This window comes from Borostomias antarcticus, assembly GCF_949987555.1.
Source record: "Borostomias antarcticus genome assembly, chromosome: 22".
Classification (NCBI taxonomy): domain Eukaryota; kingdom Metazoa; phylum Chordata; class Actinopteri; order Stomiiformes; family Stomiidae; genus Borostomias; species Borostomias antarcticus.
Window position 1 is genome coordinate 13,820,351 of NC_140255.1, and position 21,485 is coordinate 13,841,835.

The 21,485-nt window shown below is 42.2% G+C and overlaps 1 protein-coding gene across 4 annotated transcripts in view; it reads right to left on the bottom strand.

The window, feature by feature from the left end:
• LOC311324247 (calcium/calmodulin-dependent protein kinase type II subunit gamma-like) overlaps window positions 1-21,010 on the bottom strand; it is a 53,418-nt gene extending 32,408 nt beyond the window's left edge. For all 4 annotated transcript variants that reach the window (XM_084456670.1, XM_084456668.1, XM_084456669.1 and 1 more), the window contains exons 1-8: window positions 20,855-21,010; window positions 19,493-19,587; window positions 10,812-10,871; window positions 10,181-10,235; window positions 9,117-9,182; window positions 6,893-6,965; window positions 416-518; window positions 135-218 (exon numbers count right to left, since the gene is read on the bottom strand). In XM_084456670.1, the coding sequence (XP_084312796.1) occupies window positions 135-218; window positions 416-518; window positions 6,893-6,965; window positions 9,117-9,182; window positions 10,181-10,235; window positions 10,812-10,871; window positions 19,493-19,587; window positions 20,855-20,919 (601 nt within the window). In that variant the 5' untranslated portion in view covers window positions 20,920-21,010. The remainder of the gene's footprint in view (window positions 1-134; window positions 219-415; window positions 519-6,892; window positions 6,966-9,116; window positions 9,183-10,180; window positions 10,236-10,811; window positions 10,872-19,492; window positions 19,588-20,854) is intronic.
• Between the last annotated feature and the right edge of the window lie 475 nt (window positions 21,011-21,485).

The window sequence follows — 21,485 nt, forward strand, 5'->3', positions numbered from 1 at the left end:
CATATGTGGAGGCGCAGAAACCTCAGGGAAATTCCATCACTGGCCACGTGTGTGACATATCTGAGGCTTCCTTCTTTATACTTGCCTTGTTCTTATGTATGAGCAGTTAATCTAAGGTTCAGGTTTGGACTCACCACAGGCCCAGATGTCCACAGGCTTGCCATAAGGGTCCTTCCTGAGGACCTCTGGGGACAGGTAGCCAGGGGTACCTGCGAAACCTGACAAATACAAAAAGACAGAAGGTTGAGGATACCTTTAATTCTGATGGGTTAATATGTGTGTTTGTACCACTGCTACTGAATCCCGAGTTATAATTCTTGCCATCATAACCCTTTTTTGTCACTGTGTGAAGGTGTGTGTGTTTGTGTGTGCGTGTGAGTGAGTGAGTGATAAGCGTTTGTGTGTACTCTCCTACCAAACCAGGCCTGTTGGTCTCCCTGCACTTCTATGGCCAGGCCAAAGTCGGCTAGCTTCACTGCTGCTCCCTTCATCTTGCTGGCCAACAACAGGTTCTCAGGCTGAAAGACAGACAAGGAAAACAGATTTCTCAATGTATTTCCTTCTCTGGGAACATATCTAGATAAATAACTAGATCTCTCTGCTCAGGTATTTGATTCAGATAAGATTTATCAAATAGAAGAGAGAGAGTGGGGGAGATATATGGGCTCTGCAAGGCCATATATGGGCAAAGGTTTGTAGTCATGGAAACCAGCACTGCCTGCTAAATGTGCTGCGTGTCTGTGAGCGTTTTAAATGGCTGTTTGGGCAGTAGAACATAAAGGGCTGCAGTAAAAGCCCACTCAGCCAACAAATCAGAAAGACAGCACGGGAGGTAATGCAGCTACACACACATGCACAGTCAGCTTCACACATTATAATGCAGTGAAATTTTGGATAATATGCACAGAAAGAACAGGGAGGGTCTTTTATCCATTCCTTTCATTTCCACCAATCAGCTAAGGAGACAATACAGGCCCATCCCATGCAAACTGGCTGTTGTCATGTTAGTCAAGTTGTCATGGTAGCCCTGTGGTACCCTTATCTCTTATAATGGACCCCTTCACAATAGCAAGACAATTTTAGGAGAAGTGGTCCCAAGTGTTTTGGGGAAGCGCCACTTTGGAAGCGCGCCACTTGGGTGTCAATTTTTGTCCATTTGCGCACCGTGGGTGCACCCGTGGTCTTCTTCCACTGGGGAGGCGACTCATGACCAGGGTGGCGGTTGGGGGAGGGGGGGGTCTAGGTAGGTGACCAGGGTGGGGCAGGGGAGTCAAGCCAGGTAGTTGGATGGCTTTTTCATCTCATCTAATGTTAGAAGATGTGAACAAATGGGGACCTTATTGACATTGGTTATCCTTTGAACCTGTGTGCAGTTGGGGATCCTTTGCAGTTTCTGTGTATGAATGGGAATCATTTCAATTCAATTTTATCAAACGTTTAACATTTGGGAATCATTATGCTAAAAAGGGTGTCGATATGATTATTTATCTGATTGATGGTCGAATGGGGACCTTTCTGCCATTTAGGGCTCTTTGATGACAAATGGTTCTTTTGAGTTCTGGTTTGGTTCTCTTGGTCCGAATCCGTCCAAATAGGAATATCTCTGCCATGTTGGGTTCTTTGATGCGAAATGGTTCCCAGAGACCCCAGATTTCACATAAAGAGATGTCCCAGGTTGCGAAACAATAAACTCTCCATGTCTTTGGGGGAAAAAGTGTGTTTGTTCACTCTGATTGTGTAGTATGTTGTTGCCACACCCACGCTGAGAAGACCTGTCTTGTTTTGGACCTGCTAAGACCTAGCAAAAAGGCCCAAACTCTGGTTCTGGTACTCTCCAAGGTCCAATCAACTTTAGATCGTCGTGGGGCATGCCGATACCCCCAGGAACCAAGTTGCACCACTGAATTTCAATGGGAAGTGTCCCATTTGACTGTCCGGGTGCTTCCAAAGGTCCAATCAACTCAACTCATTTAGGACTTAACTTGTTACAGTGATACCAGGGCATGCCTAATGGTCACTGGAGAAAGATGAAGCTACAGTAATTGGCTACAGGCAAAAGCCTAAATGCGAAAACATGGCTAAAACACATTTGCCTCTCCTCATGTGGAACAAATTTGCCTCAAGAACCGATAACTTACGGTTATATAGATTTTCTGACATTTAAATTTTTTGAAAAATTCTTAAAATCTCTCTCCTCCTAGGAAGTCTCACCAATCTGCATGAAACTCAGTAGACATAATCTAGGGACCAATATCTTGAGTTCCATCTTGGCAAAAGTTTGAAAAGGTGAATAAATTAGCCACTACAAGCCAATGAAGATTACAGAGGACGTGGCTTTTCACATAAAGGGGTATCATTTCTGAGGGGTTGGAGAGAACACCACAAAACGTTGTATATGCATAGTATATTGATGTACTGGGCAAAGATGGATTATATCTTATGCTAGCTCAATGTAACATTAGCTGAGTAAGGGGAACGCAGACATAAATAAACTGAAAATAGTGCCAGAAGTAAGCTGCGTTGTGATTGGTTGATTCCACTGTGATATTTGATGACGTGCAGCAGAGTTCCCTCCCCTCCTCCCTCCAGATGAGGCAAAAACTGGAGCATTTCCTTTTTTTCTGATCTGCGTCAATATTTTAATTTTTCAAAGGAGCGTATACAAAAATCGACAATTGAAAAAACTAGTCCAAAGTCACATTTCTATTTAACATCAGGTATTAAAAAAAGCTAAATTGAAATATTTCAACCAATTATGTACTATTCTATTTACTCATGTCATTGATAAAATTAAACTGATAAACGTTACATGGACCAACTAATGTCTACAGTTCAATCTCGGCAAAACTGAAAAGTTTATTTGAAAAGCCACTATGAGCCAATGAATATTGCAGAGGGCATGGCTTTTCAAATGAGGGTGTATAAGTTCTGAACGGTTGGACAAAACTTTATATGCATATCAAGAACCATAAAGGGAGGCTAATTGTCGATTATGGGCCCGATAAAACCAAATGGGGGCACTAGAGCTCATCTCCTGTTTTGGCCTAACCGCTATGCTGATTTTTTCAAAACTTGGTAGAGTGGTACCAGGGCATGCCTAATGGTCACTGGAGGAAGATGATTGGCCACTAGGGGTGCTCCGATTCCACTAAGCCATGATCCGATCCCATTCTGATTCCTGGGGTCACGATCCGATTCCAGAATCGATTCTCAATTCCAACGATTCTCGATTCCAGAATCGATTCTCAATTCTCAATGGATTTTCTACAAAGATGGATTTTAGGATCTACTCCAGTCCGATGTGTGCTAAGAAAGCGGAATATAGCAGAATAAAGGGCATAATATTATGTCGTTTTATATTGCAATAGCACACGCAAGTCTAAGACAAAAAAAAGTCAAATTTATTAATGGCATGCTGAACTTGACATTCAACCTCTCAAGTATAACAGTCATGAACTTAACTTCCAATATTTCTCAATTCAGTCAGTGACCATGCTGAACTTAAATAAAACAAGGAAAGTATTTCTCTTCAACTTCAAGTATTTCTCAATTCAGTTAATTTGCTGAACTTAAATAAAACATTCTACATAGCTAGCTACGTTACTCTCACTGCTATGTTATGCGACCTGAACTTAACTACGTTAATTGAATTGCACTATTCCTTTTACTTGAAGTTATCTTTTATATTTTATAATATTATATTGTATGTTGGACTGTAAAACAGAAAGGATATTTTTTTGTTGCGGAATATTGCCCTGCAGTGCATAAGCCTAATTTTTATTCGTAAAAAAAAGGAAAGATCCGCACTCTCGAATAAGGTTAATACTTTTTAATGCATATAGCAGCAGCAGTCAAAAACGGACGCGTTTCGGACCTACGTCCTTCGTCAGCGTAAGCCGTCTGCGGAAATGACATATATATAGACATTCCCATCAATTGACTTGCGGTAATAATTACATTCACTGTTGCAATTTCACAATAAACATCAACATCATAACATCATTAACACTTTTACAATAAATATCAACACAAAAACAAATAAATCTGTCATTCGACAATATCAAGAATGCTCTTTATAGGAAACATCCTAGCATCAGTTCTTCATTCAGGCCTCTAGGATGCACTGTGTGTGTGGATCCAAAACGCCTCTCTCTGCAAGAGTAGGCAATCTCTGACCCCTCCCCTTCTCATAGGGTTCACTAGTTCTATACCCTGGAACCTCAGCCTACAAACTTCATGAACTGTGTCATTAAAATGATTGGCTATAGGTGACTTTTCCTCATGGTTTCTGATGTTGCTCTTATGTTCAGTGATTCTTGTTCTTAGCTCTCTCTTGGTTTAACCCACATAACAGAATCCACAAGGACATTTCAAAAGATACACCACATATTTAGTCCTGCATGAGATGCGACCCCTAACCTTGAGCTTTTTACCTGTGTGTGGGTGTAAGAAGCAGTCACCCTTAATCATGGCATTGCAATTAATGCAGTTGTTACAGGGGGAATTACCTGAGGGCAGGGTGGCTAAGAAGTTCTGGGGTGGTGTGTAAGTATCATTTTTCACCAATAGGGTGCCCTATTGTTGCAGTGGTAAATGTGTGACAAAATGTCCTCAATACAGAGTAGATGGTGCTGTCATACCATACTGAATCCAGTGAGAACCAGCTGCAAACCTTAGCTGGTCATTAGATGGATGGCAGAGAGAGTGAGAGAGAAACAGAGATTGCGAGAGGGGGAGAGACGGAGAGATTGAGAGAGAGAGAGAGAGGGAGAGAGAGCATGTGTGTGAGAGAGAGTGAGTCAGTCTGGTCACTGTCTGGTCAGTCTCCCCGTGTCTGTCAGTCTTAAGCGTCGTAACCATAGGACCCTGTCTTATTGTCACTTGTGGCTTTAATTTTGATTGCAACTGTAAGAGTCATCCAATTTATGTTGTGAATATAACAATTATAACAAATGATAATTGTACCCAATGCACCTTACCCCGATACTGACCTATGAAAATCCATTTACAATAACATTTAGAACAAGCACCAAAAGAGCCACTAAACACCTTTGGCACTGAAGTTTATGCATTTAGAAGGTAGACGGCCTCCCGTGTAGAATAGACTATACTTTTAATGTGAATTTTTTTTACAGTATGTACAAAACTAAATTTACTTGGCAATGGGAAAATGTGTTGTGACGAGTGCCTCCAGATGGTGGGCTCTGGTACGATTTCAGCAGGTGGTTAATCACAAATCTTTACAAATCCATTCACTCATTCTTTAACATAACTCCTATACAACACAGACGGAGTGTAAGATAAGATATTAAAGGACAATGCTCGTTTTTGACAATCTGGACCTTATTTACGACATATTATAAGACGTTTGACTCACCGAAATCACTTTGGTGTAGTTCGGAGGCCTGTAGAAGAAATTTAAAATCCAGCGCGAGCCAGTATATCCATGTAATGGCGGTGATCGGGGCAACGGGAATGCAGCTTCTAAAAATCTATTTTCTGCCGCGAAACGGTTGTTTTCATCAATCTGTCTGGATGGATCGCTAGTTGTGCTTACATAGAGCATAACTGTTGTGGTTTTCACATGCCATGATCTTTAGAAACGTCTTTCGAAACGAAATAGCTTCCTCACTTGCTCCAGCACTTATGCGCACAGCGCGCAATCGTTGCTCCCGCACGCTGTGCGCATGCGTGCTGGAGCAAGTAAGGAAGCTATTTCGTGTCAAACGACGTTTCTAAAGATCATATTACAGAGGCATGGGAAATACCACAACAGGCCTATGCTCTCTATGTAACCACAACTAGCGATTCATCCAGACAGATTGATGAAAACAACCGTTTGGCAGCAGAAAATAGATTTTTAGAAGCTGCATTCTCGTTGCCCCGATCACCGCCATTACATGGATATACTGGCTCGCGCTGGATTTTACATTTCTTCTACAGGCCTCCGAACTACACCAAAGTGATCTTGGTGAGTCAAACGTCTTATAATATGTCGTAAATAAGGTCCAGGTTGTCAAAAACGAGCATTGTCCTTTAAGAAATTGTCCTCTACCAGGATTTTTTTTAAGACCCTTGAGTAATGGACTTAAGGCAATTTAAGACTTAAAGGAGTAGTAAAGGGAAAATGCATGTTTAGCCCTGTTTTAAGGTTAATTATGATAATACAAAATGGTTCAGATCAAAACGTTGCACTTTTGAGAAAGTCTGATAAGTGCTCTACCACCGTTTTGGTCATACAATGGATGTGGGTGGGCACCTTGAAAAATCATTCAAAAAACATGTTAAACTCTCAATTTCAAAGACATGGGACGCTACATAAACTGCAACAGCGCCTGCGCAAATCGCCACTGTTAGGCAAGCAAATATGCATTGTTAGGAAGGCACACTAGCAAGGAACGGAATGCTGCTGGCTAGCTAACGTTAGCTAGCTGGCCACCGAGAGGCTGTTGCCTTGGAACATGGTAACTTAACTAGTGTTAACAAGTGCTGGCTAGCTTATACTAGCAAGCTAAGTTAGCAAACGCCATGGGCTTCAACATATTTGTGCTAGTTAAGGACCTGTGGATACCCTGCACACACAGAGAACACACAGTCTGTGCAGCACACAGGCTCAGAGCTGTGGTCAAGGGCAGACATTTTATCACCTGACTACTATGAGACGGGGCAAAATGAGATAGAAGTGGGGGGAGGGTGCAGAATGATAGAGAAACAAGGAGAAAAAATGAGGGGAAGATGAGAGGAAAATTGAGAGAGATGTGGGAGGGCACTGATGGTAAGTGAAAGGAGGAATAGTAGGAGGGAGAGAAAGATGGGGCGATAGAGAGCCATGTGTTGCCATGGACACGGACAGAGGCGTGTGTGGTTGTCATGGCATCAGACAGCCACTTACCTTGAGATCCCTATGCACGATGTCATGCTGGTGGATATGATTGACACTCTCCAAGATCTGATTAATACACTGACTGGAAAGAAAGAGAGAGAAAATTGACCACAATTACTAAACATATCACACACAAGATTTGTAAATGGTAACTGAATGGTAGCAAACTGATGATCTTACTGATGCTTAACTTGCAACCAATCAGTGTGTGTGTGTGTGTGTGTGTGTGTGTGTGTGTGTGTCAGGTGATTTACGTGAGCAGGTGTGACTAAAGCCCAGTGGAACCCAAAGATGCTGAAGTCTGAACACAAAAGAACCAGGACAGAGAGAGGAGAGGAGAGGTGACCGTAGAGAAATGGAAACAAAGAGAGATGTGAGGGAAAGACAGGGCAGAGTGAGAGACAGAAAGAGTGTGAAAATAGAGAGTAGATAGGTAGAATACAGATGCACCTGTTGACAAGGGAATGCAGCTGACAAGAATACAAGAGAGCCTATAATTATTCAGTGTGTGTGTGTGTGTGTGTGTGCAGCATTTCCGCTGGTAAGGTTTTGCCGTGGCGCACCGCCACGCCAAGATCCTTGCCGCCACACCAAATATTTGATACAAAAAACTATAATAGTCTACAAATTATATAAAAGTCTTAAATTAAACATCTTACACTTTCTAAATATGTATGCCTAAATGCGCTTACAAAACCAGTCACACCCACATTATGACTATTTATTTTCAATAAGACTATTAAGAGCCTATAGGCCGCGCGCTCTGTGCCGCGCCATGCTGCTTCTGAGGTGATCAGAAGACTCGCCGCGTGAAGGGATTTTTTCTTCAGTTAGCACGAGGTTACAACGAAAGGTAGGTAGGCTATTGACGCTCAAATATTACCATAGTGTTAACCAGTGTTTGAATTGGGCCAAAATAAGTGCTGGCACCTAGGCCTACTCCTTAAAATGGCTAGCATACTGTCTAAAATACTTTTATGTTAGTAATCTAAGCGCCGTTATAGCTACAGTTAGATGTGCCGACAGCTCCTGCCAATCTCAAGCACATTGGTAAAGCCTTTGGTTTTATAATTCCCTGATGACAACTAGCGGAGCCTATAAATTATTAATATATCAATACAATTTTCCAGATGGACATACAACGATTTTTGAAGAGGAAGAGAGAGGAGAATTATACAATTTTTGAAGAGGAAGAGAGAGGAGAATGATGAGACCAGTCAGTTAGGCTAGGTTATTGCAGACTAGCCATGATTCACACCGGGGGATTAAGGAACAAGGCAAGCTACCTGTAGGCTAACAGTTTTGTCCGCTTCCCAGAGACCAGTAAACTCTGTTCGGGCAAGAGGAATGCCTCATGCAGTTGTCTGATCGGACAAGTAAAAAATTAATATGATAAATTGGCCTTGTGTTGTTAACGTTACGTAACGTTATCTGAAAATACAGCCAACAACGTTTGAGCCGAAGCGGAGCCTGCTCCATTTGAGCTGTCCGTCAGTCAGCCCTTTAAGCGAGCGTTGTCAAGGAGACAAACACCACCAGCGCGAGTAGGTTCTGCAACTTTCGTGCGAGTCAGGCGCAGCGCTGCCTGATGGATTGTGTGACCGTCTTTTTGGCTGGCTGAACTAACACTAGCTTGTGTTAATGTTCCTCCAGCCACCAAAAAAGTGCCAATCAAAATAACAGAAAAAGCAACAAATTATTTAGGCATGTTTAAGACTAGCTTACCTTTTTTTTTTTTTCTTTTTTTTTTTTTATCTACAGCTTCTGTTATAATGGTAACCTACAATACATCTGATCTTGGACAAAACATGTCCACTCTGTCACTGAGTGTGAGAGACAGAGTTAGAGGTTATTGTTTTTGGAAACAGAGAGAGAGATAGAGAGAGAGAGTGAGAGAGAGAGAGGGCTTTGAATGTGGACACAGATTATATTCTTGTTATTCCATTTAAATTATTATTATTATATTACATTTAACAAAAAGAGGCCGTCACAGTCTTCTTATTTTCATTCCTTAAAAGTGACCAGAATGCAGGAAACAAAGTCTCTCCCTTTCTGGGGGAGGACCCTCCGATCCCCTGCTTTGGTTTCGAAATCAGACTCTTTTTTCACACACCACCACACCAAGAGATCAGTTCCACAGGAAACACTGTGTGTGTGTGTCTTCAAACACACCATCTCAGAGATTTGACCTGTACTGAGTGGTTGGGTAACCAAGGTAACATGAGTTTCCTACCTGGCATCTGCCTCACTGTAATACTCCCTGGCTACGATGTCTTCAAACAACTCTCCTCCGGTCACCCTGAGAGACGGGGGGGGCGCAAAGAGAAATGGGGAAGGAAGGAGAGGTGTGCGGAGAAAGGAGGGCAAGGTTGTTATCATAAACAAAGGATCCATATTTGTGGTGATGCTACAGGAACAAAAATTATATTTTTGTCTAGATGTTTTGTCCTCCTTTTCGTCATTGCCACATGTTTGTTGTTTATTGCCCAACACCTCCATCCTCAGAAATTGCAATGGGTTTGTACCTTGTTCTGAAGGCATCCCTTGCCCACAATGCCTTGTTCTGGAGGCACCGCCCATAAAGCCTTGTTCTGAAGGTACCCCTCCCAATGCCTTGTTCTGGAGATTACCCATGTTAATGCCCTGAACTGTTAGTCTTGTAAACCATCCTGATCTCACATGCTTGCATTCTGTTTCCCTGCACAGATGCAGTCTAGCCACGAGCAGATTCAAACCTTTTGAACCCCTCCCTCTCCATCCACTGTATGGCAGGGACCAATCGGTGTGCTGATAATCTCTGGGGTTAGTTTGGTTGATGACAACCATGAGAAAGGCCTGTATATGGCAAGGAATTCAAAAATTGAGGGAGGAGTCCAAACAGTTTGCAAAAGAATCTGCTCGTGGACACTATGTGTATCAAACAGAAAGCTTGCGAGATCCGTATGACTTCGGAGTCTACTGAACTTTTGGAACACACTAATTTAGTGTGTTCCACTAAACACAGCCATGTCAAATCACTGATCACTGACCAGTTTGTGGAGGAATGTGAATGTTTAAGTTGTTTCAGTACGTACAGTACGTACACACATCTTTGCATACAGCTGAAAATGTAGTCTTGTAGTTACATTATATTGTATCATATTGTTACTGTTACGGTACTATGATACTGTTACTTTAAATTGTAATTAAGGCTCCCTTAAAGAAACACTTGCCTCAATGGGACTTGCCTGAATAAGAAAATGATTTAACATTAATAAATGATTAAATAACATATACACACACACGATATATACTCACAAGTCAAAGACAAGATAATGAAAGCCTTCCTCTGAGATACTGTCATGAAGTCTCACTGAAAGACAGACGGAGAGAGGGGGTAAAAAGGGATACAATATTAGAGCCATAAAATCATACTGTACCAAAAGCACCAGGCATTCACAAAAGCAGGTCATCAGACATGGATCTAGGCTGGAGATTTAGGCCAAGGCTAAGACGCTGGTAGAGGGTGGTGAGAAGTCTGGGACTAGAGTTAGGGGGTTACAGTTACTTAAAATAAAAATTAGTTGTGAAATAAGATAAGCAGAATGGCCCTGCAGCAAGAACTGGGCAAACACTCTCTTTCTCTCTCTCTACCTCCATCTGTCTCCTTGTCCTGATATCCTTCACCCTCTCTCCATCTGTCCCTCTCTCATACACTCTTAATCCAAAGTTTATGCACGGTTCATCCAAAACATGTTGAGAGAGAGAGACAGAGAAAGGAGGAGAAGGGGTCGGACAGTGCACAGGTGATATTGCCTCATTCCTCTTCCCCTTTTCCTCCTCATGGTCTGGCTGATGAAAGGATGTTTAATCTTAGAAAGCTCACATTAGTAGCATGTAGACTTAGATTATCACGCACAGAAACCCCCACCTCCACCCTGACACTCACCAATGTTGGGGTGTTTAAGGAGACGGCAGATGCGAGCCTCTCGCTCCAGCTTCTGATGATCTAAAGAGAGACAGGATGAAGACGAGGTTATCAGGCATATGCTATACAGGTTTGGGTTTGCGGAGGGCTATCAGACTACATACTGTATGAACACCATTTACTCTTTGCCAAAGGTATAGGAAGAACCAATCAATAATGATCAGTAGGGATGAGACGGTATACCGAAAAACCACGGTATAAAATGTCCACGGTATTAGAACCACCGTGTTTACAGTATTACGTTTACGGTATTACACAATAATGCGCTGCTGAAACTTCACATTTCAAGTTGCTTGCAACAGTTAATTTTGTAATTTAATATAAGCTTGCTATTATTAAACTGAGCTTAAATACAATAGTGTGTATTTTCCATCATGTGTTGCACTGTAGGGCTCTAGAACTCAGCCTATTCAAACGCGTGTCTAGTCGATAAAAAAAGAAAAGAAATTCGATCCAGGAAGTAGACTGGACCCTTCTATATCCATTCCCGATTTCCAGTTGCTAAAACGCCATAATCAAAGAAAGATGAGATGCCGCACAGTCGCCGTTCTATATAAAATATATTAATCCTTATAAAGAGACTAAAGACTTATCATATATAATAATAAACAGGCTATTTTGCATCGAACGGCGCGAATGTAGGCCTAGGCTCTCTGTCTTTGATCACGGCACTTCATACAGCAGGTGCGTTCCCATTCCCAATGAGCTTTACAAAATAAAATATAGCAAATGTAATCTTCACCTAAACAAGCCGTTTAGTAACATTTACAATATTGTGTGATACAGCCTAAATAACCAATGTTGTAGCCTATAGCCTACTAGTTTTAACTCCCATCGCAGCATCCATGACCGCAGTGATTTTGCCAACTTTGACATTCTGAATAAATCCACAAGATTAATGAAAGAAAGTGTCATGAAAAGGCTGATTCTAAAGTCCAGTTCAATCCTAAAAAAAATCGCAAGACTGCTTGCAATTTCCAATCACTTGCAACATTCTTGTGCAAAAGCAATGCAAAAAATATATTTTAGACGTCTTGCAACAGCGACTCACAACACAATGGGGAAGTTCAAATTCAGACTGCTGCAACATCACTCGATTTAGTTGTTTTGCCATTTTTTGGCATAAGATTATGCCTACCAGTTGCAGAAAAAGTGGCATCGTCGTTGGCTGTTTTAGGTTGCGTCATTGACGTTCTAGGTCAGCCCCCACCCACTCCCCTCTCATCTTCATTCAAAGAAGTTATAACGGAGATCAGATCAAGATGCACAGGCACGCACACTAATGTTCAATAAAGCTGTTTTCCCTCAAAGTAAAATACTTTTTTTATTAGGAATGCGCCCTATAACCATTCCAGCTGGGCAAGTTGACTTTGCTAGCTACCTAACCTAGCCCTAATGATATCGTACTGCTCGTTTGTAGTGCAGCATATCAACTGACCAGTTGTTAAAACATATTTCCCAACACTGGTTATTCCAGCCAGCAATCTCAAATAAATGTGACGCTTGTTTGTCTGTCTGGCACAATACAGTTAGCTAATTAGCTAATCACAAGACAGTCCCAGTCAGGCCCCCAAATAATTTCACAGCTTGTTTCATTTGATATACAACAACAAGCAGATCCACTGAGTGCTCTTTCCAAGCACCGTTCATTCAGTTGTGCGCTGTAAGCCACCAAGGCTGATCTTACTCGCGCTGCGTCACTGCTGATATTTTATTGCAAAAATTGTCTGTGCTATGGTCCACAAAGGCTGATATGTTGTTAAGCACTGAACCATCAATGCTGATATTTTGTTGCAAAAAACATCACCTGCCAAAGTGTCGGGTGGCTTCAAAAACATACAGGCCAAATGAAAAATATACCCGCATTTGGCGCTTGCCGGGTGTTAATTTCAAACCCTGTCTGGAACTAATCAGTAGTAGCGTAAAGCAACCACTACTTGGAGAACCACAGACCTGCTTGTGATTTTTTTTTTTTTTTTTTTTTTAAATCTGATCGGGCAACTGAAGGGGGAATTCATTTTTGCTGATATTAATACATAAATTTTTTTATCATCCATCGGACAACTGCCGGAGGAAGTCTGATCTCCGAACATAAAATGTATTTGTCCAGGACAAGTGTACAAGCCTTAATGTCGAGCCCTGTACTACTGTATTGTTAATAGTTTCAGATTGCGCAGACTTGAGAGGCTCAGACTCTAGATCAGTGAACCTGAGAGAGCTACAGAGACAGATTGAGAGAGGAGAGAGAAATAAAGAGACAGGGATGATGAGAGACAGAGACAGGCAGACAGAGACCAAATGACCCTTTAAGCTGCCTCTGCTCATCATTGTTAGCAGATCATCCACTCAAGAGGTTAGAGGTCACCTGGGATAGCCCCCTGGAGATAGCTCAGTGGGTGTGTCTTCGCTCATCAGTCTATGCGTAATGCATTCTATGTCTGCATCAGCAACAATAAGTTAAATAAGTAGTAGTCTAATTTGATATTGCAGCACAGTACAAAAAACATTTCAATGGGCTATTTTATTGTGAAACATGTTCGAAAAACAGATAAATATCCTCTCCTTCCCACTCTCTACCAAGTCTAAAGGCTGATTTATAGTTATGCATTGCACTTACGTGGAGCCTAAGCCGAAGCCCTACGCCATTGTGAGCATTTATTTCTGCACTGATGTTTGTGGAAATCTCTTTCCATGAATTTGCTGCCATATGGCTGTCTTTGTAATGTGGTGAAGAGGAGTCATATAAATATACATATCTACAGACATCCTAACATAACCTCTCATCGACTTGATCCATCGTGGTTCAAATAATGGCAGACTAGCAGCGAAAAGAAGTCGGAAATGTGGTGCTACCAAGCAGACCAATAAGTTGTTGCGGTCTGCGATGCTGTGCCGCGTAGTTACTCGGGAGGTGCGCATCAAGTTATGGCGTAGGCTACAACGTAGGGAACGAGGGCATACACTGTAGTGTTGTCACAATATTTGTAATTTTAAAATTGTTATTTTTATGAAGGTGCAATGTATTTACAGTACATTACAGTACAGTGTAATCACTTTATACGAGTGGTGCATGAATAACATGCATTTAATGCATTACATTGTAGCTCTATAGGTAAGTAAAAAGATACTATGCATATTATGAATTATTATATAATAATATTATATATAATATTAAATATTTAAAATGCCTAAAACAACTACTGAATCAGCCATGTATACACACAAGTGTAGTATCACCAACAACCAGTAAAGGTTAGCGGAGGGCCACTGGGTTTTGGTTGATGGCAGTGACACTTTATCTAGCTTTCACTTTTGTGAAAGTCAAAACCAGATCAAATGACCAAAAGTCAAGAGGTGGATATCATTGGATTATCATTGGATTCGTCTCGAGCCAAGTATATCCATGTAATGGCGGCGGACGGGGCACTGAGAATGCAGCTTCTAAAAAATCTATTTTCTGCCGCGAAACGGTTGTTTTCATCAATCTGTCTTTATGAATCGCTAGTTGTGCTTACATAGAGCGTAGGCCTGTTGTGGTTTTTCACATGCCTCTGTAATATGATTTTTAGAAACGTCTTTAGAAACAAAATACCTTCCCCACTTGCTCCAGCACGCATGCGCACAGCGCGCAAGCGTTGCTCCAGGCGGGAGGGGGGGTTTGGCAGGCCCAAAAAGCATAGTAGGCTACAATTGGCAACTGTTTCGACAGTCATTTGGGATTTCTTCAACAGCCCACAGCCATATTTTAGGTCAAATATAAACAGTTCGGCGGCCATTTGGAATATTGTCAATAACTCTTTCCTGTTTAAGTTTTGTTTCTGCAACCCTTTTAGAGTGTCTTAGCATCACCTACAGGACATGCAGGTCAAATTCTATGCTTTTATTTGATTCTTTAGGTGTGTTTTGGTTGCCTGTCAACAGTTAAGGCATCCATTTTGAATATTGTCAATAACTCACTTCCTGTTTGAGGTTTGTTTGGGCACCCCGTCTAGGATGTTTAAGGATAACCTAAGGGACATGTGTCCATTTGTATGCTTTTATGGGATTCATTAGGTGTCTTAAGGTGTCTATTGAGTCTATTGCCAACAGTTTAGGTCACCATTTTGAATATTGTCAATAACTCACTTCCTGTTAAAGATATCTTTGGGCACCCCTTCTATGATGTCTTAGGATCAGCCAAGGGACATATGTATCAAATTGTATACTTATATGAGATTATTTAGCCGTCTTTTGAGTAAACTGTCAATAGTTTGGGCAGCCATTTTGAATTTAGTCAATAATTCACTTCCTGTTTGAGATTTTTTGGGGCACCCCATCTAGGGGATCTAGATCTACATCTGTACCAAATTTGGTGCTTTTATCCGCCACTCAACAATTTTTCACATAATCCCCCTACTACTAAAGGACTGGTTAGTAGGAGGGAATCAGCTAGCCATGCCACCAATATAGCTGTGAACTGAAACGACATGAAATAATGTCTGATAAATTAAGATAGGTCTTGTCATCTGGACACATCAGTTCCAGTGCTTCCAATGCTAATCCACCCAATAAGACCGTGGTAGCCAGTTAGCCCATGAGCTCACAACTAGCAGCAGCTTCTATAAAATTAACAGTAGCTGTCGGTGGTTAACAACTAGCAGCAGCTTCTATAAAATTAACAGTAGCTGTCATGGTTAAAGCAGTTACACTGATGATTCCTGTAATGTTAGCTATTTTGCTGCTGTTGGTTCAACTTCTGTTTCTGGACAAACATCATTACCTGCCCTGTGCACTTCTGTTTAGATGGTGAAGTAAGTAGACCAAGACACAGTGGCTTATCTGGACTCTAGATTGAGTCAGCAGGTAGCATTCTTGTTTGTAAATAGCTAGGTGTTAATAGGCCTCCCTGGGGAGCCAACTATGGATATTTCAGATGAATTGGGCATGCCCACTTTATAACTACTGTATAACTTGAACTGAAATGTTATGTCTTCCTTCCTTGCCTACTAAATGCTATAGAGAAGTTTAAAAAAAATATATATATACAAAGAATGGGATTATGAAATTGTGTAGGCTATAGTAGTCAGCATTTTTTTTTTTTTTACCATAAAGCTTACAGGCCTAACGAACACAAATGTACAATTCCTTATTATTATTATTTTATTTTTAGCAGTAGGCTAGGCCTATTATTTCATTGTTTTTTTATTTGCAGTGTTTTTGCATTATTCTTTGTGTTCTTTGTCGATCTTTGGTTGAATAAATTTGGCTTCGAAGTGTTTTCTGACCTCCGCAGTCTTTATGGTATCATATCATTGTACCGGTAGTTCCACCCACATATACATTTAGGTTAGCCTACATTGGTTACATGTTTCATAAGCTCGCTTAATGATCTAAACATTGCTTTGATGTTTTGTAGCTTTATTTTAAAAATTCAACCACATATTAATCATGGCATGCGAAAATAACACCTGGAAAATGTGATGTGTTTAGGTCAATGTGTGTTTTAGAGTCATCCATCCTGTGTTTCATGTTTCTTTTATCTTCTGTACAGTATAGTATAGACCTCTTAAGCTATTTAGAATGGTTGCTTCACTTTGTGGGGGGACAGTCAGGATAGGTTTTGATTGAGCCATCATGCAACAGTTGTTGTTGTTGTTGTTGTAGGAGTCTCTCTCACTCCTGGGCTGAATGGCCCAGAATCATTAGCATTTACTGCAAGTGCCTCTTTCACCTGTACATTCACAAACCCCATTCAAGGTTTACCTGGCATAACTAGGATATCATAGCCTACGGTTGGTGGCGGTAGCCCACATCATGGAGCACTGTCAGGTAATTTTCATGTAAATATGTATATGAACATAAATTTCAATATGAAACTAGAAATTCTGTGGAAATTAAATTCTGTGAAAAAAGGGAAAGCCTTGTGTCAAGTTTTACCTTTTGTAAGCCTGTGTGGAAGTTGCTGTATTAATTGAATTAGTAACTTGTATAGTATTCAGGGTTTTTCCTGGCTCAGAATGGGTCTTTGGGGGGAGGGAGTGGGGGGTGGGGGGGTGAACACAATTTTGGGGGGAAACCTCAGTTTTATGCAGAGTAGCCTACCAGCGTATATAGGCCTATATTATTTGCGGTCGTTCTGACTGAGCTCACTTTTCACAATTGCGGGAAATCTCCAGACGTGACACAAAATGGATGAAGACAACATGTTTAAGATACTGATAACCTGTCTATGAATTATTTCAAAACTAGTGGTCCAGACCATGGACAGTGCACGAAAGAGGGATGGGCTGCAATTGAAACAAGCTAGCAAACACATTTGGAATGATTTAGAGAGATTTTAGCATTTTTGGAACTGGTGATTTTCCCTTGGCTCTGGCTAAAATCTCTTTGGGGGGCGCCAGAAAATCCTCTATGCAGGAAAAAACGTGATATTGGTGCAGATTTAATTGTACAGTATATTTTCATGCAGATTAAATAAAAAGAGTGAGATCGTAATAGTGGGAATTCCTGATAATTTATTATTTAGTAAACGGAAGGGTCAATATGAAAAAGTGAGTGCATGACAGCTAACGGTGCAACACAGGTTGCGCGAGCAACTTGACAGTCCAAAATGGCTGCGGCCTGGCTCAGCAGCTGGGTGCATTGGTTCCATAGGAGTTAATGGAATGTCCCCTCTTGGCATTCCATACTCTTTGACAGAACTAATCTGTGGAGGGACTACTGCCTCATGTGGTGCAACAGAGAGATGCGGGCAAACAAAGGATGAACAGAGTAAGGGAGTAAGGGAGTGATAACTGGAGAAAGACATTTCTAGGGACGTGGTCAGCCCCACCCAAAAAGAAATCCTACAAAAAATGAAGAAATTGGAATACTCCTTGACTTTGACACAGAAACCCATCACATACATACCCATAACTAGCCCAATAGGCTCTTTGCACAAGCTCCACTACTTCCTGAAATTCTACAGGCATATATTTCCTGTCCTATACCATTGGATGGAAGTAATTAATCAGGTGTGATCAGGTGTGCCGCACACCTGATTAATCACTTCCATCCAATAGTGTATAGGACAGGAAATAAGGATGCCTGTAGAAGCAGTGGAGCTTATGCAAAGGGCCTATTGGGTTGAAGAGAAGAAAAAAAAGGTAATCCATGACAAACCACCAACAGTCAATCATGCAAATATTTTTTGGGGGAATGGCTGCATCAACAAGGGTTAAAACATTTTGACAGTGATTGTCTGGTCATCGCGTCAAGTCAGCCAGCCGTACCTGGACAAGCCCCTTGCACCTCCCACTGCACTCCCCCTCCCCTCCTCAGATTACTGCAGTGTTTACTAGGGCTTTCAGAGACTTACCCACCAAGCCATGTGTGACGTCAGACTGGCCCCTGCATGCTAAAAAAAAACACCCAAATCCTACTAGGCACACTGCCCGTTTATGCATGCAGTGCTTATGTGCGTGTGTTCTTTGTTTACTGTGTAGCTTATACAATTCTCTGAACAAATGTTCTAAGTTCAAACCCTGCATTCTCCATCGCAGTCCCTGAGGGTCCGTCTCTCCTTATCCTCCTCACTCCATCAAAGCAATCTCCTTTCACCAACTTCCTCCTGCTCTCTCCATTCCTACTCTGTGCCTCCCTCTTCCTCTCTCTCCAGACAGGTGTGTCACTGCAAGGCCAGAAGTATCCCTCTCCTCCTATCGTGGCCCACTTTCTTCTCCCCACGTCACATACAATATAATGTGCACAAGAGAACAACTAAAAAACACTCACCACAACCCAAAGTGGCACACAAACACATGCACATACGACCACACGCACAGACAACAACAGGGCAAACAAGGAAGCGCCTATGGAATCCTAGGATCTTAGTCTCTGATAAGATACATTTAGCATAAGTGGATTAGCCTCAATACACACCAATCCTCCCCTCACAGCGAACAAGGAGTGAACAGATAGAGGTGGGGTACAAAGAGGAGAAAACAAAAGGGGTGGATGAGACATGAAATTGAGAGGGGGCAAGAGAGCAAAAAGGAAGAGCTGAAAACTGAAAAACAGAAAGGAAAGATTCACTGAGACTAGCTAAGGAGCTAAGGACAGTCACTTGCACTGTGAAGTGATGTGTGTGTGTATGTGTGTGTTTATCAGAGTCCAGGATTGTTGATCAAAGCCTATGATCTAGCCTTAACACAGGATATCACACTAGCACATGTTGTCAAGACAACAGGGCATTACACAAAACCACAGGTGTACCTGAAATTCTGACAACTCACAAGCTAATGCTACATTTATTTTGTATCGGAAACATCGGGATTCCCAAGTTCAGAGTAAAAATCCCGTAACTGGAATATGACGTCACCCCAGGCGCCAAATCCGGAGCTCTGATACAAATGGAGCGCAGCATTGCACGCAGACGCGCGCGTGCACACACACACACACACACACACACACAACTAAACCCCAAAAGCAAGCACTGTACCCAAACTTCAGTTTCCATCATCACACTCAGCAGATTATGCACTTTACGCAGAGACAGACACACACACCAGTTTTCATCATCAGGCTGTGCAGATTATACACTCAATGAAAGATACACGCACGCACACACGCTCACTTTCAGCCCTGTCTTGACTATTTAAATCTGTAGCTCATGAATGTTTTACCTCTGGCAGACAGTTTCTTAGTGTTGATGATTTTTGCAGCGTACTCCTGACCTGACGACTTCTTCACACATCGACGCACCACTGAGAATGCTCCCCTGCGAAGAGGAGAGACAAGACAGCAAAAATCTGATTAGGGTTGCACAATTAATATATGCAAAGGCTCACTTCCACACGCACAAGTGTTCAGATACTGTACACACACATACACAGGTAAGTGTATGCATATTGTACAGTCCAATACAAAGCCCACCATGCCTTTCCCTAGGCTGTCAGCATCAGGACATGAAAAAAAAGGAAAAGTGCTTGCCCTGCAATTTGGTGTCTCTTTGGCACTAAAGGGGGTGTAGGGTGATGTCAATCTTGGGCATGGCAGAGGCATAGGAAACCTCTACTCCCAACAAGGCAGAGGAAACCTCTACTCCCGACAAGCCCTTGACTGACGGATGGAGGACGCGAATATCGTTACCTATCAGAGACAACAGATGCGACGTGAACACATATGTGGCCGGGTTTTTCTCTCCGTCATCGAGATTCCAAGAAACCACGTCATTTACCTCTGCACTTGAAAGGCCAAATCGTCTTAACATGCTGCTTTCTTAAAACAGTAGTTGTTGCGTTAGCCAACTTATGTGGAGGGGGGGGGGGGGATTTCATGGCGCAAACATCAGACATACAGACATTTCCCTACATAAGATGGCTAGGGCTGGAGATTACGGTAAATTAGCTTCACTCATTAGCTAACGTTAGCTAGCTAGCTTGCTAGACGGAGCCATCTAACTGCGGTGCACTGCAGGGAAGGCAGCTCGGAGTGAGCGGCTAACGTAGCTAGCCGTGAACCCGGCCTATCTCCGCATAGACCAGCTAGCGCACACGGAATGGCAGCGCGTGCCACCAAATGTCAGAGGGCTTCGAACGGTTCCTTGCCTCCTAACAAACCGTCAGACTGTAAGGGAAGGCGTCGGTCGGTTAGACAAGTCATGTTAGACGTTACTGACATGCTCTAGCTAACTACGAGCAAGCCAGCTATACACCATTGTAGACAGAAACGGATTTACTGGCTAGTTTAACGTTAGCGAAATACGCTCCACAGACTGGGTTTATTGCAGTAGCGAATTTGCTAGCTAGCTAGATAAACCCCATCCCGAGTCCCAAACACGTCATATCAACTGTCAGCATCCAAAGACAATAGGAAGGGTTATCCTAGCTTACGGTAGCTAACTGACGGACTAACTAGATGTCTGAAGCAAGGCTGCGGGGGTGGGGAAGGCTAGAGACAAGGCGCACAACACGGTATGATAGCTAGCTAGATAGCTAGATAGACAGGTAGATAGACAGATAGCTGACACTATGGCAGTTGCTTACTTCCCGAGCTCTTCGTAAAGTTGGTACTCATCGGTAAATCTGGTAGAGGTAACGATAGTAGCCATGATTAATTTTGGAGACGGAGTTCCGAGCCTCAGGGTAGGATAGCGGCGGGCTCTCGCACGGGGTCCAGGGGGAGGGTAGCCTCCAACACTAGCGTTCCTCTGACAAGTAAGCTGAGGAGAGAGGCAGTAACGAGAAGGGAGGGTTTGGCTGAGGGGGAGAAATGAGAGAGTAACGCGAGATTTGAGCAGGACTTTTGAGCATAGTCATGTAATCAGTCCTGGTTGTGTTGTTGCAGTAGGTTCTTCTGCGATTCTGGTTCGAAAGCTTCGACCTAAAGAACTGGAAAAGAGCAATTCTACTTTTTTTTTTCCAAGGAAATGATCACCGAATTGACGTAGCCGCTGTAGGGAGGTAAAGTGACGAAGCGCCCTCTACGGTTCGCACCGTTGTATTAAAATGCATTTAATTATTTTTTATATAAAAAAATATATTTGGGCCTGCATTACATTGTTATTCACATCATTTCTAAGGAACCTATACTGAGTCATTGTTTATCGATTTTGATCATGCCTGTGCAGTTAAAGACGGAATAAAACGTTTCACAACGAATTTTGGAACGCTGTGT